Source organism: Globicephala melas, chromosome 7, assembly GCF_963455315.2.
Source record: "Globicephala melas chromosome 7, mGloMel1.2, whole genome shotgun sequence".
Taxonomy (NCBI): domain Eukaryota; kingdom Metazoa; phylum Chordata; class Mammalia; order Artiodactyla; family Delphinidae; genus Globicephala; species Globicephala melas.
Window position 1 is genome coordinate 22,976,198 of NC_083320.1, and position 26,330 is coordinate 23,002,527.

Genomic DNA, 26,330 nt, shown 5'->3' on the forward strand with positions numbered 1-26,330 from the left:
TTTGTCTTGTAGGTCCTTGATGTTTTCTTGTGATATGGCTTGTCACACTGCAATACTCATTTATGATATATTTACATAGTAACGTGCTGACTATAATGTCAAAGTAAGGCAAGAGGATTTTTGGAATATGAAGGAATAAACCAAAGAGGTATAAAGTAAAAACTAAAGCTTAGTACTTAATATCTGAAGAGAGAACAATATTAAATTATTTCAGTTTGGCATTGCTGTGTACGTCAAAGGAAAGATTTCAGTTTTGCTGCTGGGTTTGCTAGTAAGTATGGAGTCAAAAAGGATCATTCAAATTTCAGAAAGACCAGATGTTGAAAACACATTCTTGTTTCTCTTAAAAGCCTTCTAACTGATATATTCAAATTCAGTAGCTTTTCTCAATTTCTAAGGAAAACATTAGTGACTATAGACACATTTCTGAAAGAGGATATAAAGGTTGTCCAGATCAAAGTCTCCCACAGATTAGAAAAGTGAAGGCTTGAGAAATTAAGGGACTGGTTTAAGCCTTCACATGAAATCCATGGTCCAATCAGGACTATAATTCAGATTTACTACAGACACACTGTCAACCTTTATTTTTTATGGAAGAAAGGGCTAACTATAAATTTTAAAAAGAATGTCATTATCATTAAAATCACATATCTTCTGATTAAATCTGTTGACAGTTAAAGGCAGATGATAAAAAGACTCCCTCTGTCTGTCACAATGGAGAATGGAGTAACAGGGACCAGGTTTACTCTCCTGTGTGAAAAATCCAAAAAAATGGTCAAGATACAGGAAACAATAGTTTGCAAGACACCGTACATGAGGCAACAAAGGTCAATAACCACTGAGATACAGGAAATAATGATGTGAGCCATAGAAGATTGCTGTGACATGCTGCCTTGATAGTTTCTAGTCCACAGCACAGGGAGAGGGAACTGGACAGTGCATGGCTGACTCCGAGGTTGAGGGGATAAAGCTGAGAGTCCAAGGAAACAAGGCAGCTCAAGTTTGCAGAGCAGAGTACACGAGGAGAGAACCCTGGAGATCTGCAGAGCAATTTCCTCCAGTATTTAGCTGTGTACAGATTGGCAAGTGCATTTGAGGAAACTACCCAGAGGCCTGGAAAAGAACCACTTGAAATGATTAGAGGGAACAGGGAAAGGCACTCACGTAAGGCTGGGAATTGTGCCTGTCCCAGTAGCCAGACTGAAAAAGTTCAAGATTCAGGGGCACTGTGTGGACTAGAGCACAAAGAAGTGTCTTGCTTCAGAAATGGGGAAATAATTAACCCTAGATTAAGAATGGCTGCAGTCCCACCTAACAAATCTTAAGAGCAGACATGAAAGAACCAATTTCTAAGTAATTTAATAGAAAAAAAGCTCAAGAATATTTATAGGAATACAAAAATATCTATCACCTAACAAGATTAGTTAAATGAATTTATGAGGTTCATGTAATATTGGCCAGAGGTTTGTCAATTTTGTTTATCCTTTCAAAAAACCAGCTTTATTGATCTTTTCTATTGTCTTTTTTGATCTCTACTTTATTTTCTGTCTGATCTTTATTATTTCCTTCCTTCTGCTGACTTTGGGTTTTGTTTGTTCTCATTTTTCTAATTCTTTTAGGTGGTAGGTTAGGTTGTTTATTTGAGACTTTTCTTGTTTCTTGAGGAAGGCCTGTATCACTATGAACTTCCCCCTTAGAAACACTTTTGTTGCATCCCATAGATTTTGTAAGGTTGTGTTTTTTTAAGATTTTTTGGATGTCTTTTTAAAGTCTTTATTGAATCATTTTTACAGTCTTTCCTGAATTTGTTACAATATTGCTTCAGTTTTATGCTTTGGTTTTTTGGCTGCGAGGCATGTGGGATCTTAGCTTCCTGACCAGGGATCGAACCCGCACTCCCTGCATTGGAAGGCAAAGTGTTTCATTGTTGTTTGTCTCAAGGTATTTTCCAATTTCCTTTTTGATTTTTATCACTGACTCATTGGTATTTTAGGAGAATACTGTTTAGTCTCCATGTGTTCGTTGCCCCCCCTCCCCCCGTGGTTGAGTTCTATTTTCATACTGTTGTGGTCAGAAAAGATGTTTGAAATAATTTCTACCTTCTTAAATTTGTTGAGGCTTGTTTTGTGCCCTATATGTGGTCTATCCTAGAGAATGTTCAAAAGAAGGTATATTCTGTTTTTTTGTTTGGTTGGTTTTGTTGGTGGGGGGGCACATAGTGTCCTGTAGATATCAATTAAGTCCAACTAGTCTATTGTGTCATTTAGGATCTCTGTTGCCTTATTAATTTTCTGTCTGGAAGATCTGTCCATTGCTGTCACTAGGGTATTAAAGTCTCCTACTATTATTTTATTCCTGTCAATTTCTACCTTTATGTCTGTTAGTATTAGTTTTATATGTTTAGGTGCTCCTACATTGGGTGCATATATGTTAATGAGTGTAATATCCTCTTCTTGCATTGATCCCTTTATCATTATATAATGTCCTTTGCCAAGTAGAGTATCCTAGGTTGCAGGGTTTTCCCTTTCAATATATTATGCCACTCCCTTCAGTTCTGTAGAGAAATCAGCTGATATCTTTATGAGGGTTCCCTTGTAACTGACTCCGTTTTTGTCTTGCTGCCTTTAGAATCTTCTCTTTATCTTTAAATTTTGTCATTTTAATTGTGATATGTCTTGGTGTGGGTCTGTTTGGGTTCATCTTGTTTGGGATGCTCTGTGTACCCTGTACCTGAATATCTGTTTCCTTCTTAAGGTTTGGGAAGTTTTCAACAATAATTTTTCAAATACAGTTTTGATCCCCTTCTTTCTCTCTTCTCCTTCTGTAGCCCCTGTTATGCATAGGATGGCATATTTATATTATCCCATTACATTTTTTTTTTGTCTTCTTGTCTGCTGTTGTGATTGAGTGATTTCCATTATTCTATCTTCCAGATCACTTACTCATTCTTGTGTGTTATTTAGTCTGCTACTCATTGCTTCTAGATCGGCTTTTATCTTTGCAACTGAGTTGTCTAATTTTGATTGGTTCCTCCTCTTGTTATCTTCACTGGGAGTGGTTCCTCCGCTTTTTCATTTTATTTAACTTTCTCTGTCACTATAAATTTAGGAGAAACAGTTATCTACTGTGGTCTTGAAGGGGTGTTTTTATGTGGGAGCACCCCTGTGTAGACTGTGTAAGTCCAATATTTTTGGTGTAAGGGCTGTTTTTGGTATAGATGCCAGACATATCCTTCCTCAGTGTGTGATGGCCATTAGCCCCTTGCTGGTGGGTGTGATTGGTGTTGTGGTGTCCAGAGCCTGCACTGGATGTTGGGTGGGGCCTCCTCTTTGCTCCATGGCTGATAGACCTGTCAGAAGCTGAGGTCTGCTCCCCAGTTGTTGGAGTGGAAGCCCTGAGTGTTGGGTTCAATAAGGCTCTGTTGTCCTTAAGTGCATGCTCTGTCCCAAAGGAGGTGAGTGCTGAAGCAAGTGAGGCCCATGTGATCACAGTAAACCTATGCACCTCCCGTGCATCCATGGTTTTGCTCAGAAGCAGCAAAGTTGTGTCCTTTTCTCCACTGTGTTCATCCTGGACCCAGTGCTAGGCTGGTGCTGGGAGGTGGGGCCCATACCCCAGGCCCTCTAGGCTATCTCTGTGCAGCTAGACTGAGTCCTCTCTTAGGGCCCATCCTCCTGCAATTCACTGCCTAGTTGCTGCACACACTAGCAGCCCCCAGTTGGTGCACATTTCAGGCTGGGAAGTGCAGCAAGGTGGCAGCCATCAATGCAGGGGTATCTCTGTACTGACTGCTAGCAAGCCAGCACATAGCACTCCTCTTGAGCAGAGTCCAGGCCCCTCAAGTCCCTCCATCTGTCCCAGCAGACCTCCCAGCAGGCAAGGGGGCTTCCCAGGGTGAGGGCCTGCCCATATCAACCTTCTCTTCTTCACAGATAGTTTCCAAGGGTGCTGGTCCTGTCTTGATACTTTTTTTCTTTCCTTTCTACCTGGTTATATGGGAATCTTTCTTGAAGATTTGGTTGTATAAGAGATCTTCTGCCAGCTTCCAGTTGGTTTTCAGTGAGAATTGTTCCACATCTAGATGTATTTTTGATGTGTTTGTTGGGGGAGGTGAGTTCCATGTCCTCCTATCCACCATCTTGATCCTCTGAGGCTATTTCTAATTCACATACCTGGTAAGCAGTTGCTGTGATCAGAAACTCAATCTGATTGAATTCAAATCCATTAGATAAACAAGAAGAAAGTCAGGAATAAATTCATATGTAAATCAGATGGAAGGTCTTTATTCAAAGCTTTTAAATTGAATTTCGATGCACATTATTATTTAATTTTGGCATAGTGACCTTGGAACTAGCAGAAGTTGAGGGTAAAAATACTAGATATTGAGGGAGGGGGAGGGGGAGTGGAATGTGGCTCATTAGTGAACATGGCCAGACAATGAAAAGCCTGAATAGAGCTTAGAGTTTTATATCTTTTCTTGTCACTTTCCCTGTGAAACTGGAAAATAAATTTAAGATTTAACTAACACATGCCAATAGAATTCTCATCCAATGTTTAAACAATTATAATATGACACATATATGTATAATTAATGTGGTCACTTGAGTAATTCACACACATGCTACACACACACAGACACAGAGCATATATTTTGTTGAAATGCTTATAGCTTGAGAGTTCTTCGCCTCTGCCCATCAACTTATTTTCTCTAAACAACCATTTTTAAGTAAAGCACATATGCCCATATTTATTAACATTTGAATGAAGCCTGCACTGATAATCTTACTTCCTAAAACAACCCACACTAATGGGTTTTCTAATTTGTGAATTAAAGGACATTCAAATGCTTTTAAAAACCAGTTTGTCAACTGCTAAACTTTTACTTCTTTTTGATCCATTTAATCAAGCTGCTCTAACCCATCCTTTTCCCAGAATAGTACATTTCTATCCCTCCACTAGTCTACTTTCATTTGTTACGATGAGCTGAAGAAAGAAATTTGTACATAATTTTAAAAGATGATGAAATTCCTTTTTTTAAGGACTCTGATAAAATTTAGTCATTGATTAAATATTTACCAGATAAGTGTTCTGTGTTAGAATGACCCAGTTCCAGGTAATGGAGTGTGGTGAGGGAGAGAGGACAGGAGAGGTGCAAAACAGAAATGGATAAGACATGATCCTAAGCCCTTAATGAGGTATGGAGTCATCTGTTGAAAATAATTTGTAAACCTCCTAAATGGAATAAAATATATTTTACTATAACTTTACATTTTAGAGATATTTATACATGAGAACAAAATAGATATAAATGAATCTCTGATTCAACAGACTTGAGAATAACACCATGCTTTCTTTCCCAGTGCTCTTCATCCCAGGTTGGACCAATATTCTGTTTGTTAACCTGTAACTCAGCACACTGCCACTCTGTTCTTTCCATTTGCCAAATCAAGAAACAGAACATTCCCTTTGGAGTTTGAAATGAATAGCACGTGATACTTACTGGAGCAGTTTTTGCATTAATTTACATAAGGAACTGGAGATCAGAGGACCCCCTGAAGAGTAAAAACTAGTCACAGTTGATGGTACACTTGAAATATACCAGGGATGGCAATTTTAATGATGTAGACACTTAACGTTATTAATCTGTTGTCCTTCATCAAGGGAGAACGCCAATCCTTCTATATTCCCAGAGTAATGAAGGGGGCAGGGCAGGAAATGAAAATCAGAGAAATATGTGTCTTCTGCTACAGTTACTAGAGGTCAGAGAGGGGTTTGGAACCTGGATATCCACATTAAGAGCTGACTTTTGTGCAGACTGCGAAATATCCGGTCAAACCAGTCTCTCTCCTTGTTAGAACAAGATTTGGTTTTTTATTCAACTAAATCATTTCCACAAATATTTACAGAGCACTTACTAAGAATTTTAACATCTTTATTGGAGTATAATTGCTTTACAATGGTGTGTTGGTTTCTGCTTTATAACAAAGTGAATCACTTATATATATACATATGTTCCCATATCTCTTCCCTCTTGCATCTCCCTCCCTCCCACCCTCCCTCTCCCACCCCTCTAGGTGGTCACAAAGCACCGAGCTGATCTCCCTGTGCTATGCGGCTGCTTCCCACTAGCTATCTATCTAGTGTATCCATGCCTCTCTCTCGCTTTGTCACAGCTCACCCTTCCCCCTCCCCATGTCCTCAAGTCCATTCTCTAGTAGGTCTGCATCTTTATAGCAGTTACTTCTTGAAGTATGGATTCATAGGGTCACATTCACCCCCAAACACAAAATTAAGTGGAGAAAATCACATTAAAGGGGATAATTAAATTTTCTTGTAATTATGCTTATGAGTAAATTGGTGTGACAATTCTTTTTGCTCTAATTATGTGATTTAGGGATAATGTATGATACATTAGGCATTATTCATATATGTAAAGCAATCTCTTGAAAAACTCATGTTATTTACCATACATGTAGTTTTTCAAACTTTTTAAATCTCATGCAAGTTTAGACTGACTACAATTAATCATTACTAGAGAAAAATGTATAATTTTATATTGATATTTTGACATTAAAACATTTTTGTACTGTGGAAATTACTTAAATAAGACTTCATTGTACTGGAAGACCAGTTGCCTAAATGGCCAAATACTCTGAGCAGTGACACTGTTTCTTATAAAAGTAGTAAATATATTTTGAACAATTTTTGGCAGCTGTATGCTCAAAACAAACATGGACAATCTGAAACATGTCATAAATTTTAAAATAATACTTTAAGATCAATAGTATAAAATAAATTTAATCATATCACAGCGAACATTGTCCAAAGAATGTCCTCTAAAATACCGCTTGAGTTCTGGCTTTCTAATATTTCCTAATCAATGAATATTTATTGGTTACTTTTTGTACCAAGAATTATGTCAAGGGCTATGGGCTAAAAAATATTAAGGTATTATTCAGCCAAAATAATCTATTGTGCTTCTCATAGCCAGGGCATTTTTGTATAAATAAACATTTATGAGGTTACTGTAAAATAGCCTCAACCATTCCACATTTAACCAATAAGAACAACCTAAGTTAACAATTATCTATTAGATGTAAGATATTCTACCTGCTTAATCTAATCCTTGTCCACTCCACGTGCCCTGTTCTTCTAACATTGCCACACCTCCACCATCTCAGGAACTTGGCCTTTGCTGTTGCCTTTGCTTGAGTTTTCCTTAAAATCTTACTGCATGGTTTTCTTAAATGTCATTCTCTCGGAGAGTCCTTCTCTGACCATTTTATCATAAGCTCCAACTCTTACCTCATTACTCTTTATCCTAATTGATTCTGGATAGATAACGCTTATTATTCTTGAGACTATTCATGCGTTTACTTGTTTAATGTCTCTGGTTCTTACCAGAATATAAGGTACATAAGGGTAGAACTTGGTATTGTTCATTGCTGAACCTTTAATATTTAGAGCAGTGTCCAGGACATAGCAGGTGCTCAGTAAAGAGTTATGTTGAAATTCCATTATTAAACTTTTTATATATGCCAAAATATTTTAAGTCTTCTAAAGAATATCTATATATGTGTGTATATATACATATATACACATACACACAAATTATCAGTTTCACAGTCAAAGAAGAAGTCAAGAAATATGGCATGATCATGTTGTTTCTAATTTTCATGGAACCATCAAGAAAACTATAAACGCATAAATCACCTTTATCCAACTAGGGAAGTTATTGAAGGTTAAACTTTGGCGTCAGGGTAATATCTTAAATGTATTGTTTCTTCTTTGTCATATGCAGTGTTAAATTTCTGAGAACATAACAAAGTAGAACTAAAGAACCTCTATCAATTTATTACACTTAAAAATATTCTCTAATTAATCTTTGAATAGTTGCTTACACAAACTTTTTTTCCTTCACTTTTGTTTGTGTCACATTTTTCTATGAAAAATTATTTTTTCTTCACAAAATGTTAGGGCAAGAAGGTTACTTTCTAAAAGATTTAGTTTAAGAATATATACTATGGCATTAATTTAAAAGATATGAAGTTAATTTTTAATATGTAGGAATTATTGAAATAATTCAAATATTACATAAAATGAAAATGTCATGTTCCACATGTTTTAATTTTCTATTCTGCTGTTGTCTCCAATTTCCCCAGATAGAACCTGCTTTAGTGTTTTTCACCATGCATCTAAAAGTTTTGACTTATGCATCATCTAGGTGCAGTAATGAATAAGAACTGACATCAAATATCAATATTATTGGCCCAGCTAAATGGTAGTTGACATCAAGTTGTATTGCTGAAGAAGTAAACAAAATTAAATTTTTTTGGTGTGTAAGTACTGCCTGACATCATTTGTCCTTCAGAAGATCAATGGCTGCATGATCTAAATGTTATTTGTATCTATTTATATAAATGGCCAAAGATGGATACTACGTACTTTCTGTTTGAGATTGGTTAAAAACAAACAAAATTCAGAATATCAGAAATTGAGCTTCCTTTGCTAAAATGGAGTGAGCATAACTTTTTAGGTAGGCAATTGCAGTATTTACTTTTTCATGATTTTTTTTTTTTTTTTTTTTTGCGGTACGTGGGCCTCTCACTGTTGTGGCCTCTACCGTTGTGGAGCACAGGCTCCAGACGCGCCGGCTCAGCGGCCATGGCTCACGGGCCCAGCCGCTCCGTGGCATGTGGGATCCTCCCGGAACAGGGCACGAACCCGTGTCCCCTGCATCGGCAGGAGGACTCTCAACCACTGCGCCACCAGGGAAGCCCACTTTTTCATGATTTTTAAAAAAGATAATTAATGCATTTATATTCACATACTAGTAACTTGGGAAAAGCAATTAATCTATTCCAGATCAAATTTAAAACTCTTAACTAATTATTAAATGGTATACTATGATATGAAACAGACAAAATACTCCTATGGAGGTTTATGCCCATTTTTTTTTAGTGGAATTTAGCTCAAGTTTAATACAATTCCATAATTTCTTATTTAGAATAGTTTTAGAATTTCATTTTCTTATTTTTGTTAAAGTGTGAAATATATACTGCAGTTTTATGTTTATAACATTTATATTATATTAAATAAAATTAAATTATAGGATAGAAGAAAGTCATATATTTGTGTGTGGTTGTTCTTTTATTTATGTCTACTTATTTGAACACAAATGGCTAGAAAGAAATATTAGCTCCAAGAATAATAGTAGTAGTAGTAATAATAATAATGATAGTAATAGTAGGAGTGGTAGGAGTAGAAGTGATAGTAATAGCATTTTCGATTTGCCAGGTACTATGTTAAACACATTATATATATTATCTAATATTCACTGTTCTTTATATCATTCATTTTTACAAAAGAACTAAATGATTTACTCAAGATTAGACATCTTCTCAGCCATAAAAAGGAATGAAATTGTGCAAACTGCAGAGACGTGGATGGACCTAGAGACGGTCATACACAGTGAAGTAAGTCAGAAAGAGAAAAACAAATATGGTATAATATTGCTTATATGTGGAATCTAGAAAAATGATACAGATGAACTTATTTGCAAAGCAGAAACAGAGACCCAGACGTAGAGAATGGACGTATGGATACCAGGGCGGGGGAAGTGGGATGATTCACCACTATGTAAAGAATAGGTAACTAATGTGAAACTACTGTACAGCACAGGGAACTCTACTCAGTGCTCTGTGGTGACCTAAATGGGAAGGAAATCCAAAAAAGAGGGGATATATATAGACATATAGATGATCCACTTTGCTGTACACCAGAAACTAACGCAACATTGTAAAGCAACTATATATACACATACACATGGTATATATGGGGCGATGCACAGGTGGGAGCTGGCAGGGCAGAGAGGAGGAGGCACTGGTCTGTAGCAGCAGCTTCTACTACCAGCCCTTGGGGCACTCAGCCCTGTGCTCAAGCAATCATTGTCAATGACAAAGTGATTACTGAAATTATAACTGTATTAAATTAATGCTAATAATTTGGATACTTTATTTCTGGCTGCTTGGGTAACGTTAGCCCTTAACCCAGCATATATGGTATTTTCCCTTTTTTTTGTTGTTTTTCTTTCTGGGTACAGCTGTAAAATATTTGGATATAGGAAATGTGTTATTCTTGCAGCCTTGATATTCATGGTGGATTGTAAAATATACATTTTTGTGAGATATCAAAGATTAAGATTATTTTGATAACATCATTTACAGATTTAAAAGATGTGGTTATCACAAGTCTGTTTAGGGGGAAAACTACTGCATAAAATAACTAACTTGGAATTTTTGCATCAGTTTGGAAAAAAAAATAATGAAAAGAAAAGATTATACATCTTGTGAATGGCAAAGCCAGGATCCATAATGTACCAGGAGATAAGTATAACTACAATTGGGTAATTTTCCAGGGCTCCAAAGTTATGGAACACTATGATTTATAGAAGCTTTCTAAGGAGCAATTAATCTATTGTGAGAATTATCAATAAATGAGTTTGTGTCTTGCAGTTCAATATCCACAGGACTTTGAAAGCCAGTAAAGTTGAAATAAATAAGATGTAATGATACAATGTTGTAATGAAATCCGTGTGCTTTCATTTGTCTAAAACTCTGCATTTATTCATCACATTTTTTAATATTAAGTATGCAAAATAAGCTATACTAGATGCTGGAGCTATTGAGCCAAACAAGATTTAAAATGTCCTTTTTCTCATTCCTTTTTACTGCTTTCCAGTGTACAGAGATTTTTTTTAAAAAGTGAACAGACAGAAAGCCCCAAGACAATTGTGAACCATGACTGATCCTTCTGCTTCTGCATTGGGATTAATAGGGTCATAATGACTAATGAAAAGATGGGGAAAGGAACCAGTTAGGAGAAAGGGAAAGCAATAGTTTCATTTTTAGCATATTAAAATGAGATACAGATATTTAGGGTGAGATGCAAAATAGCTAACAGTGAGTCTGAAGTAAAGATTGGGATTTACCTAGAAATCATCACGTGCAGATGAAATTAAAAGCCACAGGTTTGAGTGAGATGATGCAAGAAGAGAACCTGCTAGAGAATAAGATTTAAGATTGAGTCTTGATACAGTTTAGTATTTGGGAGTCAGGTAGTAGAGAAGGATCCAGAACAGTAGTTTAAAGAGCAGTGGCCACGGCGATTTTACTTCTCAGGATTCAAGAAGAAGGTTTTAAAAGTAACTATGAAAAGTAAAGTTTAATAATAATGGAGAAATGGTCATTAGATAAAACAATATGGAAATCAGAGAGTTTCAGGGGAGTTGTTGACTTGGAGTTCATATTTGAATGGTTGAGGAGAAAATGATATAGGAGATTTCTGGGCAACATGGAGGAATAAGATATAATGCAGAAATAATATCACCACTCAAAAGTCAAAGAAATTATGGATATATAGATATAGATACATCTGAACTCAAATAATACATAATGAAACAAGGAAAGGGAAATTTAAAGTTAATTTAAAGAAAAAAACCAGTTTGTTTGTATAGCTTCCTCCAGTGTTTTTTAGTCTGTCCCAGTATAGGCCAAAGAATGTAGATTTGCCAGTTAAGCATTACAGAAAAAATGAGGTCAAATTGAACCAAAGTCCTTTGTGGTGGAATTGCCAGAATGACAACTGAGGAACCCAGGCTGGGATAAAATGATAAGTGAAGGCAGAAAGGTGATAAGATGCTGAGTGAGATTTTAGCTGATTAGAGCTCTCAATGAAGTGGAAATATTGTACTGGCTCTACTTAGAGCTGGAAGACAGGTATCTTTAGAAAAGCAATGCTTGAAATTGAGATTTTGGAAGTGATGCCTTTAGTTAATGACAAAGTGCTCGCGGTTTGACTTTGGGAGTATGCGACTGAGGATAAAGAAGTGTTGGAGGAAAAGTGGTCAACAAGAAAGTGATCAGAGTGCTCTATGGGCCATATGTGTAGGGAAAGACAGTGATTCAGGAACTCTAGCCTTCAAAGAATGAGGGAGAGTGACTGGGAGCTTCCAGTAGTGAAGCACAGCAGTGAATCTACCTTAGGATTTCAGTGGGGTTATGGCACATTTTGATTTTAAAATATCTCATTTGATCCATGATCCATGACTTAATTCTGAAAGTCCAATCTGCCCTCAATGACTTTTGAACTAAAGCTGACTTAGCCCACACTTCCGGGGGCAACTCTTTATCAGACATCTTGAATCCATAACCTCCGATACCTGTGGATAGGAAGCTCAGGGTAAGACATCTAGGGATAGGAAATGCGGACTGGACTTAATCTTTTTTCTATACTATCATATTTTATGAGTATTTGGCTTTTTGATTTTTCATTTTGATATAGTCATTTTGATTCTATGGCCATTTTGACATGCAGAATGTGATTGTTATACTTATTTCTGTTATCGATAGGTGCCCAGGCCAGCATGTTTTCCCTTATTACATAGACTCTCATCTTCAAAGAGCTGTGTTTGCCCCTTAATCTTATCCCATTACCCTTCCTCTCTCTCACACACCCTTCTACTCCATCCTCTAATGATCCATTACGTGATCAACCAATTCCCCTGTAATGCCGCTCTCTGTTCCAAACACTTCCTTCACCTTCTTGGCCTGAATGACTTCTCATAGTTACACTCTTCTTCAAGTTCTCTAAAACAGGAAATTATTTCTCTTGCCCTCCACATGACTCAAGGCCAACAGAGGGGGTGTCTACTTTACTACAAATTACTATTAAACCCCTTTCCCTCTTATTTGTTTAAAACTCACAACTGCTGTAAAGATAAAACTGATAGACTTCACTCTCTTTCACCATATTCACGGCAGTTACAGTTTCCATGGAATTATACAGGTGGGAAACAAGTTAGAATTTGACTAGTCTTCTATTAAGGCTATATAGTATATCATTCACTTCAAAATCAAAATATCCATATTTTATACAATTAGTTGCAATAAAGATATACACCTCTACATTAAAATAATCAATATAACAGTATTAGAATAAAACAACAGATCAATTAAAAGAAGTGAGACTAGTACTCGAGGTAGGTCTGAAGTTTCCTTTCATGAGCTGGTTAGACCTCTAGAACTACTAGTAGTTTCTTTGATTCTACACAGCCTTTCAATTTCGTTTAATAACTAATGAATTGAGACTAAATTCCCAGCATGAATGTGTGAAATGGAGGTAAATATTCCCAAGGAAAGATGCACTGGTATTCTAATAGAGTTGATTTATAGTGTTCACCTGGCCTTACCAGGCAGGCACAGCATAGTCATCCTGACTATGTGTCTCTCAGAACAGCTGGGAATGTCCACAGAGAGATAAGGACACCCACCCCACCATAACATCACTCTAGAAAAGGACCAGAAACAGTTTCTAGAAGGCTTGATGGAATCCCTACCTTAGTCAGTCTATGGGTCAATTTCCTGGAAAACTGAAGGCTGGGGAGACTCCCTCTGATAGGAATACCCTGCTCATTTTCTTGCTATGTATTTTTACATAGTTTAAAACACTCTTTTACTTACATTGAATTGTATGTGTCTATTAATATTATTCCAGCAATTACTTGTCAACTTTTAAAAAATATTTTGGTTTTGCTTTACAAAATTGACCTAATAAAAAGCTTTCATAGGTCCTTAAAGTGTTTCATTAATAGATTACTTTAAAAAGAGGTTTTAAATAAATGTCTATCTCCAACAGAAAAATCGGCCAGAGGTGAAGACATCAGAGCCCTAACATTGTAACATAGAAATAAAATTCAACTTATACAGCTTTACAGAACCATATATATATATACTGTATATTGCATATTTGTTTCCGTGATTCTTGGTTGTTAGCTGGATAACACTGAGTTTTACATTTTTTATTTCTGCTTACAAATCTAAAATTGTAGACTTTTCCTAAAATTGTGTTTATGTAAACAGCTGAACGCATTTTTAACTGGTAATGTAACTTGAATGCATATCCCTAAGGCATCAGACAATTAGCAGAACTAACACTAAATAATTCAAATCTCTGCCTGCCATGTATGTACCGCATGATGCATTTATGACCACAACTTTGCCGGAGGTTTGAATGTGAACTGTGTCACGATGCCATGTGCTTGAGACATCCTGGAAGTCTTTCAGTTACTGCTGCCTCCTCCCTCTTGACATTCCCTACCGGGTACGTGAAATACGACAGTTTTCAAAACAGTTGACACGAGTGATGGAAAATTTTACTTAAGAGTGTCATTCATCATAACAAAACATCACTTCCTTAATAGTTTATTAACTATTTCCAGTGAAGAAGAGATAAATTAATGGAAAAATTCAATGAGGCTTTGGGATATTGATTTGGAATAGGGTTGTAATAGTCCCCTTGGTATGAACAAAGTGTGTAAGCAAAAACGGATTAGCCACTTTGATATTGGACACCTGGACCACATATTCAATATCCTGCTTTTGAAATATACATAATTAATGTATGTGCCCCTTGACTGCTGACTAAGTCTAATTTGGCTATTTCCATATTTATTAATTTTACTATTTAGGATGTTAAATGGTACGTCTTTTTCAGCTATGATATTGCTTACCAAAATAAATGCCTGACTTACAAAATATTAGTTTACTTCATTTTAGCTTCTACTTAATTTTCCTGGGGTATGTGAAGCTCTAGGCCACTTAATAGATTTTTTAACATAAATATCCTATCATGTGGGTCCATAGTGCTTAAATGGTTCTATACTCTGCTAGAAATAAAATTTTACTTGGTATTTAGAACTAATCCATAATATATTGGCTCAATAGAGTCAGTCAAATGGAGATTCCTTACTAAGACAAATTTGTTAGAATTTAATTTTAGTTGAGCCAATCATGAACATTCCAGGGCTGACGACACCAGCACAATTTCAGTTGAGGTAAACAACATTCCTTTAGTAGAAATGATTTTTACTGAATATTTTTCTCTCTCTGAAAGAATAATAACAGCATGATAGTAATGGAGTTTTGACTAAGCTGTCATTTTGAAGTTAGATGTAGGTGATCTATCAGATTTCTTTTTTAGCTAATTGGAAAAGAAAGAGGAGTATGGAATTAAGATTTACACTCTCCTGGGAACTTAGAGCCAAATTAAAATGTTAGCTATAATTAAATCACAGAGTTTGAAGGGACTTGAGAGGTCATCTATCTAGTCAAATTGCTTTCATCTGAGAAGGAACAAACTTAAATCATCCTTCCACGATTACTATCTGAACTCTTTTAGAGACAACCCCAATTGGCACAGAAACTCAAAGCCATATTTAACAATCTTCATCACTGGTGAAATCATCCTGATATCTACATATCTCAAACTGCAGATAAATATTTATGCTATGTCATCAGTTTACATAAAGAAAGACATATGTGAAAGCTGTCCATGAGGAACTGAAGAACTGTCAAATCAAGGTTGCTCTATTCTAACCTGAAGAAAGGCCCTATTTCTTTAACATTTTTTATACGTTTCCTTTCAAGCATTTTCATTATTTTGTGATTTTACTTTAAAATTTACAAGTTTATATCCCACTTACTTTCTTGAAGCCCACATTAGACAAAAAGCTTTTAAAAAATGTGTTTAAGTGGAGTTAAGTACAACAGATTTCCTCCTTGTTTCTACCACTGTATCGTGTGTGTGTTTTAAACTTCTGTAACCCTATACTACATATATATTATTTTCACTGCTATAATTAATTCTCAAATTTGTTCTCTCACCCTGTTAACGTGCCATTTTTTTCTGGAACTTTGTTTCATTAAAATGAATTTGTATATATGAAGCAGTAAAATAATTTATTGGGAGAACTGAACTCACCCTAGGAGTGAAGGTGGCATCATTGATGGAATGCATGTGACCATAGAGGGACTGCTCACATTTACCCTAAGAAAACAAAGCAGAAATACAAATCAAATAAATTCAATTTACTATGTGAAAAGAAAAGGAAAGATAACAGATCTTATTTGTTTCAAAGTAATGTTTAAGTCCATAAATAAAACTAATACATACTCATGGGAGAAAAGGCTAGCTTTTGCTGTCAGCTACCATTCAGAATCAGACAGGGCTGTGCTGGTGCGTGTGCCAACAGCATTAGTATCTACACTGAAATTCCAGGGTCCTCACTTTTATACCACTGAGCCGGCGGTGAACTCTCACTAACTGACTCTATTCTGCAATTAACATAGCTTTCAAGCCATGGTGCCAAGTAGTGAAGCCCTTATAGAAAGCCCTTGTTTTCAGCACATTTTCACCACTGCTGAGGGTGTGGGGTTCTTTCTCCTTTTTAATCACAAGATCACATTTTAATTCATAAACTTTCACAGTTTGGTATTAATATCATTACAAGTATAAAAAAATGTTACAAATGTGCCCAGTAAAATAAGCATTTGTTTTGTGAAAAACATACTTTGCATCTACCCATTCAGGTCATCTGTTCCAAACAATAGCTAAAACTAAAATTCAATTTAACCACAAAATTTCCAAGTTTTAGTTTAAACAATTTTAAGAAAAATGGGCCCATAACACATTACAAAAAGGATTTAAATGTGGGACCTTTCATTTTGACACTGATGTTCAAAGAGCATTCTTACCTACCTTAGGGAAATAACTCAAATTCCATAGAAGAACCAGGGAACAGAGAAAGTTATATCTGGAAGGTTGTTTGTAGATTCTTGTTATAGGCAGAAATTCAGATTTCATTCAACAGTGTATTATTCATTTAACAAATATCTTTGAGCAATTAATATATGTTCAGCACAATTCTAGGTGCTTAGAATATGTCAGTGAATAAAACAAAGAAGCTTGTCTTCACTGACCTTACATTCCAGGGGGAGAGGGAAAGTACAAACGTACAAAGTGTGCTAGAAGATAAGAAATATTTTTAAAAGGTACAAAGTGTGTTAGAAGATAGTAAATATTGTGGAAAGAAGAAAAGCCAGGTAGGGTAAGGGGTGTCATGAGTCCTGGGATTGAAGGGCTAAGGGCAAATCGAGTTATCAAGTAGAGTGATGGAGTTTGACCACGCTCAGAAAGCAGGGTTTGAACCACGAATGAGGCAGTAAGGGAGTTAGGCAAGCAGACATCTGGAGGAAAAGCATTCCAGGAAGAAGAAAGGCTAGAACAAATCTCAATGTGGGAGTTTGCCTGGTGTGTTTCTGGAATAGCAAGGAGGCCAGTGTGGCTGGAGAGAAGTCAGTCAGGAGAGCAGGTTTACTCAAAAGGCTTCATCTACTTTCATTCACTACCTTGTGCTTACTTAGTCCTAAACCATTTAAGGCTGGGGGAGAGATTAAAGAAAAGACTGCAGAATGAGATATTAAAGACACAGGGTCATCATCATGCCCCCTCGTTGTTGCAGAACGTTCATGGAATAGCTTGGAACTAAGTGGAAAGGCTTTGTAACTAAACTTATTCAATCCTCATTACTGCCATTGCATTCAGCACATTATATTTCAAATATCTATTTACAGAATTAATGCATGCTGTTAATCCCTTTGTACAGAATGCAAAATTTCCCCACATGAATTTAAATTCATAAAAATATGTTGAAATACTCTGGCGCCCTCTCAGGATTCCCCCTACTTAGGCTCTTCTGGTTCAGTATCTTGATACTGTTAATAACATTAAACCAATTATGCTGAGGACTTCCAATCACCCAAATTCCCAAAGTAGAGATAAATTACTTACAAAGCCAAAAAGGCAAAGTATAAGATGTTATGGTTATCTTTCATATATTATCTTAGGAGTGTTTATGGTTAACTTTTTTGAGTACTAATATAAATAGTTATATAATATTCTAGTTGTATAGTGAGTGTTAATATTTTAAAATACTTGTTAGTAAATTGGTCTTAAAATACTTTTTGCATTAATAAAAGTTTTATGTTTGGTCCTCTTCTAAACTGAGAACCTCTAAACTATTTGATTAATTGGTAAGGAAAATGGAGTTTTCTGATTCAAATCCTGAATGCCAAGTTTTAATTCAAAGTAGAATCTCTAAGGCACTCTTGAAAAGCCCTGGAAATATGGGGTTACAATGGAAATGCTGATGGACCACATTTGTGCTGCTATAACAAAACCTGACTCGAAGATAAATGTTTCATGAATTAAGAAAAGTTAAAAAAGCTTTTCTATCCAGCTTTGTTTCCAAGATAAAAGTGAATCTACTCTTTTTTTGTGGTATAGGGAATATGTGGGTTACTAATATTCTAGTCTTCGAACAGCCTTAATCAAAACCAATACCCACACCAGGGCATTAAATTTCAGAATATCTTCTCTGATGAATTCTTGTCAGAATTGTTTTCTTTCAAAAAGTGGAAAAAAATGAAAAAAAAGGGAAGGGTCTTACCAAAAAAAACCAAAAAACAAAAAAAATCATGTGACCTAACGTGTCACTGCTCCAGTATTTGATTCTCTCAGAGAAGCTGTATGCAATAATGGTTTCCATTATTGACTCTGGGGATAAAAACATCTGGAGCTTAATTCTTGGCTCTGCTACCAAATAGCTATGTGAACTTAAACAGGTTGCTTCACTTCACTGTGCTTCTGTTGCCTCAAGTAATTCTCAAAACAAATCTATAGGTTAAACGCTATTACCCATGTCCAATGAGATAATGATATTTAACCTATAGGTCTGTTTTGAGAATTAAATGAGATAATGCATGTGAAATGTTGGAACAGTGCCTATCACAAAGTAAGAGCTTACAAATATTAGCTCTTAGTACATGCTAGATAGGCCACTGAAATAGTGATGATGTCCAAATCAACATCTCTACTGTTAGCTATCTATCTGCCTCCTAAGACCCCACGAAGGAGTCTTATCAGCATCAGTGCTGTTTTTTCTATTTGTCTCTCAGATTAAATCCCCATGTGGCCCTTCCCTCTCTGTGCCCTGATCTCTACTAACTACATCACTGTGGGCTCTCAGGTTCTCTGTCTTCTGGTTGGATTCAGTAAGAGAAAACCACCAGCAGGATATGGAAGAGTGGAACTATATAGAAGATGGATAAATGATCACTTCAGCTCCCTTCCTGTTCAGCTGTGATTTTCTTACTGGCTCTGCCCTCTACCTAATTCCACTGCTTATGTTGTGCAGGTCCTCTCCAGTGGTTACAGCTCACACTGTTCAGTAATGTTCTCCTTCCCCAGCCCCTTCAGACCTAGTGGTAGTAATAGCTTTCTATTGTTGCTAGCGTTTGGGTGCTGTGTTTGGTCCCTTAACCCTGTTCATATTTCTGTAACCATTCAACTTGAGTGTACTCCATGTATCATCTGTTTCCTGCTTGTGACCTGTCTGATACAGCATGTTAGACATGATATGCAAAAGGAGACTTTTTGATTTACTACTTCCCAACTGCCTCTCTGGATCCCTGCCAAATCTTTCCCTTTAAGTAAATGGCATCACTAGTTGCTCAAACAAAAAACCTAGGCAGTCAAAAACCTGAGAATTGATAACCAACAAGGACCTACTGTATAGCCCAGGGAACGCTGCTCAATATTCTGTGATAACCTAAGTGGGAAAATAATTTGAAAAAGAATAGATACGTGTATAGTAATAACTGAATCACTTTGCTGTACACCTGAATCTAACACAACATTGTTAATCAACTATGCTCCAATATAAAATAAAAATTTAAAAAAACACCTGAGAATTAGAATAACTCTTTCTTTCCCTACCTCCACCCCACCCCTTATCCAGTATATCAGTTCCTTCCTCAACATACGCCCTTACGCTGCCCACCTCTGCTCTGCTCCACTGTCACCACTCTGGTGCAGGACATCATCGCATGGAGCAAGAGAACAGCAGGGGCATCCTTACTCATCTCCCCGCTCCTACCCTCACCCTACTCCCCATCGATTTCTCTCTCAGCCACTGAAGTGATCAATAAAACCTGAATCAGATCATGCCATGCTGCTTCTTACAGCCATCCAAACAATTACCATTGCATGTAGAATAAATTTTAAACTCTTTACTTAGTTCCGAAAGCTCTGTATCATTTGGCTTCTGTCTGACTATCTGACCTCATCCTTTACCATTCTCCCTTCTCACACATTTTGCTCCATGATTCTTTTCATGTTTTGATAAGGTCAGGGCTTTCTGAGCAGAGTACTGCACTTGGATGTCAAAAGATGCTTGAATAGCAACCCTGAAGATGGAGACTTCCGGAGAGATTTAGGGGTACCTCCCCTTGAGGCACTTGTTTACATTACAGTGTTGGGAAGTCTAAAGCCCTTCCCCGCCTCCTCCTATAGTGGATTTGCTTACATTTCAGAACAAAGGTTTCTCTTTCTCTTTCTACCGCAGTAGTGGAGGGGCACTGGGTTTCATAATGTGGCGGTTCCTTTCCATGGTACGTAACCCCACTGTCCCCACAGGGTACACCTGGTTCTCACTGCTTCTTCCCATGGGGAACTGGGGGATGGAAAATCAACATGAGCTGCTCTGTGAGCAAATAAATGGCGTGAGCTCTGATCCAGAAACCTCCTGTTTCCTGTCAGGATAAATAAGTAACTATAGACACCAAAGCATAACACTGTCACACTGTCGTTTCTCTTCTAACAGGCCTAGCATGTTCCTGCCTTTGTACATCTTATTTTCTCTACCTTGGATGTTTCCAGGAAGCTATACACATGCCCTTGTCCTTCTTCCCATTCTGCTTTCAACTCCAATAGAATCTTTCCAGTGATGTCTGTTATCAAATATTCTCCCCCCCCCATTATATCCTCTCATTACAGTAGCAGAAACTTCTGTGAAACTGCTTTCCTTTTCCCCTTGGGCACTCAGCCAGACTTGAGGTCAGGTGCGGCCATGTGACTGAGTTCTGCCCAGTGAAACGTGGGCAATTGTGAAATAAGTCCAGCATAGCCCTGGCCTGCAAAATATCCCACACAATCCTCTAAGCTCTTTATTTTTGTCTGTTTGCAGGCTGAAGGCAGAGGAGCTTCTGGAATATGGCAGAGCACAGATGGAAGGAGTCTGGGTTTCTGAACCACCACAAGGAGAAAAGCCACCGGTCAGGACCTGCTGACTGGACAGTCTATGAATGAGAACTAAGCTTCTACTGTATTAAGCCCGTGAGACTCCAGCGTTTAACTATTTCAGCAGATGTTGGTACCCAACAAATAGGTCACCCTGTTTTGTTTCTTTTGTATCACTCATCATTAACTAAAATTACTTAATGAAATTAATAACAATAATAAACAAGTAATAAAATTACTTGTTTCCCTGTTTGTTGTTAGTTTTCCACCCACTACAATTAAGTCCCATAAGAAAAAGTTGTTTGTTTTGTCCACCACTCTATCACCCCCAAAGCCCAAGACAGCTCTGGTAAGATTTCATAAACAGTTGTTAAGTGAAAAAGTAACCAGTTACATGAAGATCACAACTGAAAATTGGAAAAAATCTACACTCACCAGATATGCTTATTTTTTGGTAAATAGCTGGATCTTCTTTCCAACATTCATTTTTTATCTTGATCAGTCATGACATGAAATGTGCACTGTCTTATTCCTTCCATTCCTTTGCCATGACTTGGTTCTAACCCACTAGCATATTTAGCCACTGACTATGCCATTGTGTCTTAATGTTTTAAACAACTACATGGAGATAACTGATGACTCCAGGTAAAAAAGGCAGCTTTACATTTAGTGAGTGCTTATTATGTACTTAAAGTGTTGTGCTAAGTGCTTTACTTTCATTATCACATTTAATTCTCAGAACAACTCAATGAGATGGGTAGTATTGTAATTCCCATTTTGGAGATGAGAAAACAGAAGCACTAATCCATGATGGCAGAAGCAAAGAATGCCAGAGCCAAGACAGTACCTCTGTTTTGTTGCAAAGTAATCTAACATTTTATGTGCAAGAAATTGGGGTGAGAAGACGGAGGCAAATTTTTAGTGCCATTTGCTAGCTTTTTTTCCAGTGTTCTTCCTTTCTGGTAGATGTGTACCTCCTGGCCCCCCCCCCGTGGCTGTGTGGAGCCATGTAATGAGTTCTGGCCCAAGAGTTGTGACTGGAAATGACATGTAGCACCCTTCTCATGCTCTCTCCAACCACGCCTTTCTAGCATTCAATTAGAGGTACAACACCCTCCCTGGATATCTTTTTCTTATGGCAGAAACCAGTACCATTCAAGGTGGCTGCGAGATGATCCTGGATCCCAGGTGAGTATGATGAGGAGAGCTCTCCCTTCCAACTCACGGAGGACACAGACCACGAGCAAGATATAAATGTTGCTGTGATTTGGAGACTGTGTTGCCATAACACACCCTAGCATAACCTGACTGATGTAAACCCTATGGAAGAAGATTAATCTTACCTCTTTAGTTATTAAAAGCTTTTCTACTATCAATAGTGCCATGTGAAAAGTTGAAAAAAATACTAAAATAATACTTACAGAAGCCTAATACTCAAAAGTTTTAAAACTCTTAAAAAAATTAGGCCTAATATAAAATAATGAAATAATCATAAAATATAAAATCACAAGTAATCATAAAATAAGCAACCAAACAAACCATCACTAAAATCATTAAAGGACTGAGATTCACAAACTTCCCTTCTCATTATAATGACTTATTTGTTTAACCAATGGATGAAATATTCTTTTGAAAAAAAAATTAACAAACTTGAAAATATAAAATGGGCTTTCCCAACTCAGAAGATTTTGGTCATATTTTTGTTTTTGTTTTTAAACAAGGCTAACTTTTAAAATGTCTTTTTGATGTGTTAAAGTACCCTTAGTAACATATAACATAAATTATGCACAAATTTTAGAGGCTTAGCTCAATTTTTATCTATGTATATTCCTGTGTAGCTGCCATTCAGATTAAGATATAGAACATTTCCAGAAAGTTCCTTCATGCCCTTCTTAGTAAAAGCATCCACACAATTTTCTATTAACTATATTTTATTAGAGGAAAGAAATAAAGGAATATGGTTGAAAAAAGTCAAATGTTACAGAAGACTCTCCAATGAAAATTTAGTCTCCTATCTCAGGTCATCCCTAGATGTGACCACTGTACATAGTGTCTTTTGTGTATTACATGGAGTAGCCTGTGCACATACATTCACGCTTCTGTGTCATGTTATCTACCTCAGTTACACATAAAATGAAATCATACTATATGTGCATTTTATTATGAAAGATAGTATATTTTGGTGGTAAAGATTGTGATACTGGAGTGAAATTGCAGGATTTAGAACTCAGCTCATTAGAAAGTTACTGGTAATATTTTTCATTTGTCTAAATACTATGCTAAGTATTTTACATATCTTAACTCAATCTCTACCATATGAAATTGGTAATATTTAAAATTCTTATTTAAATTCTTATTTACAGTTGGAAAAATTTGTGTAAAGTGATTCGTATAGTGCCTACGCAAGTAAGAGATATTGCCATTCATAGATTAATGGTAGTCTTATTTTCTATTTTTGTTCTACTTTTCAATTTTTGTTGAGCACTGAGAAAAAAAGAAATTGCCACTCTCCCAGGAAGGACTCATTGTTCTATAGCCATGTTAACAAACACCAGACTAGTCTTAAACTTGTCCAATCAATTAGTAACTGTTCCATAGTCCTGCTTACAAGTAAACAACCAGAACTGGTTTTAAACCTATCTAATTAATCAATGACAACTAACTTCAGTAAACACTGCTAGAAAAGCCAAACCGCATCAGACTCATGATTTGAAAGCCAGCCAGCCATTTGGCCAGATTCACTACAGTAAACGTGTTCCTAAGGCTGATATTAACCTTTTTCCTCCTGGGTAACAGACAAAAAACGAGCTTCAATAACCAACACAACTACCTTCTAAGACTCACCTAACCTATTTTTGCTTCTATAACCAACACAATCCAAAGTAAACTCTTTACGAAAACTGGATATGAGATCAGCAACTGGGTTTGCTCAATGGATATAGCTCTGACAAGTATAATCTTTCTCACTCATGTATATGACAAATTCAGTTTTGTTTGTTTGTTTCATATACTGAGTGGTGGTCTCCTCCTTTGACACCACAGAGAGGTTTAAGGGTGTGTTAGTTTGGGGCTGCCATAACAAAGTACCACAGACTTGGTGGTTTAAACAACAAAAAATTATTTTCTCATTCTTTTGAAGGCTAGAAGTCCCAAATCAAGGTGTTGGCAGGGCTGGTTTCATTCTGAGGCCTCTTCTTGGCTGTATAAGGCTCTCTTCTCCCTGTGTCTTTACATGGTCTTCCATGTAAAGACAGATAGCCATCTATCTGTATGGATCTGTGTTCTAATCTCCTCTTCTTATAAGGACACTAGTCAAATTGATTAGGGTCCATCCCAATGAACTCATTTACCCTTAATTGCCTCTTTAAAGACCCTATTTCCAAATACAGTCAGATTCCAAGGTACTGGGGGCTAGGTCTTCAACAGGAATTTGAGGAGACATAATTCAGCCCATGACAAAGGGCTGGAGATATCTTAATACCACTATGCATAAAATATCTTAGGAGTGCAATAGCCATTGTGGCATTAGCTGGTTGCAAGAGTTAAACTGTGACATTATTTTACAGTATTTATTGTATTGTATATAGAATTTACATAATTATGTAAATATACTTTGAACCAATATGCAATCTCAAAATGAAAAGTTGTATTTTTATGTCATATTTGGGCATATAGCTAAACAGATGAATATTATGCATGCATATAATGCAGTGGTTAAGAGCACTGGATCTGGAGTAACACTGCTTGAATGTGAATTGAGGCTTTGCTGCTTATTGTGTCTTTGGAACACTCTGAGACTCAGTTTTCTCATCTGCAAAATAGGAATAATAAGAGTATCTACATGATGGTTGAGGTTTAAGCTAATTCATGTAAAGTGCTTAGACTGCTGCCTGGACACAGTAAGTGCTCAGTAAATGTTAATTAACGCATAGTAACAATATGCAGATTATAAATTTTGTGATAGCAGGATGACATCTATTATCTTCACTGCTTCATAATTATAACTGCAGAGACGTGCTGCCTCATGAGAGGTATTTAATAAGTAGTTTTTGAGTTAGTACACACACACACACACACACACACACACACACACAAACACACACATATAATAAGGCCATTCCTAGGAAAGTTATTAAGTTTAGTACGTTTGCCCTTTATCAACTTTCTTTTCTTCACATGACCTCTGCATTTTCAAGGCAATTCAGGCAAAAGGGTTAACCTCTCAGGACATTTGATTTTATAAAACAGTCCTCATGGAGAGGAACTATAGGAAATGGAGCCCTAATAATTGAATTTCACACCCATTTGACCATTGCACAGAATAAAATTTTGTGCACTGATGTTTCTTGCCCACAGCACCCCTTGCACTTAGCCACCCCTCAGCCCTGCAGTACAGAGGTACTGTCTCCTCCTAACATTATTCCTGTGTATATTTCTAGAAAGTAATTGCTTATAGTAAAATAGTTTTACATTTTTAAGGAAAAATTCTCTAAATAAACTTACTGAAGTTAAACAGGATTATATTGTGCAATTGTGTCCTATGAGTTTTTAATTTCAAATTATGTGACCAATGCAAAGTACTAGTAAAGAAGAGAAAGTAAACTGTGTCCAAAGGTGAGCAAAATTAAACTTGAAACCAGTTTGAGAAAAATATTCTCCTACTCACTACCAGCGAGATGTAGCTTGTTTCTATTATAGCTACTACCTTAGTCATCAAGTTTAAAAATTAATGTCAAAGAATTTTATAAAGACCCTTTTTTAATTGAAAAGGGTCAAATACTTAATATAATAGAAAAAGTTGTATAACATTGACATTTTCTGCAAATCTTTTTAAAAATAACTTTGTAAATCAAAGCACTTTAACTTTATAGGTTTAAAAATTGTTAAAAAAATACACTCTATCATTATAACTGAAATAATCCCACTGGCATATAAATTGGAAACAGAAACAGAATAATCATTAACGAGGTTCCTGGTTTTTGTTATTCCATATAAATAACTAACCATGTCTGTGAAAGACTGATTGTAGCTTTTAAAATGTTTGCTGAATGCATGTGTAATTAAGATGAGTTAAATACGCAAATCAAGCTTAATTAGCTTCATTTATTAATGTTAGTTTGCCTTGCCTCTACAAAATTTATGCTATGAATTTTTTTTAGCACATAGTATTTTTGATTTCTCTGTTCTAGGCTAAATTGCTGAACAACAAGATCTATTTTTTTTTTTACAGAAGGAGGAACAGCTTTCCCAAGGGGTTCTGGGTACCATTTAGAAAGGAAGGTTTAAAAACAATGTTCCCAGTAGCATGAAAACTAAGTTGTTATTATATATATGTCCAACTACCTTCCTTTAGA

At 36.4% G+C, this 26,330-nt stretch overlaps 1 protein-coding gene across 2 annotated transcripts in view; it reads right to left on the minus strand.

The window, feature by feature from the left end:
• Window positions 1-26,330, minus strand: part of SPAG16 (sperm associated antigen 16) — an 885,872-nt gene that overhangs the window by 262,565 nt on the left and 596,977 nt on the right. For both annotated transcript variants that reach the window (XM_060301456.2, XM_060301455.2), the window contains one exon: window positions 15,820-15,885. In XM_060301456.2, coding sequence (XP_060157439.1) covers window positions 15,820-15,885 — 66 coding nt within the window. The remainder of the gene's footprint in view (window positions 1-15,819; window positions 15,886-26,330) is intronic.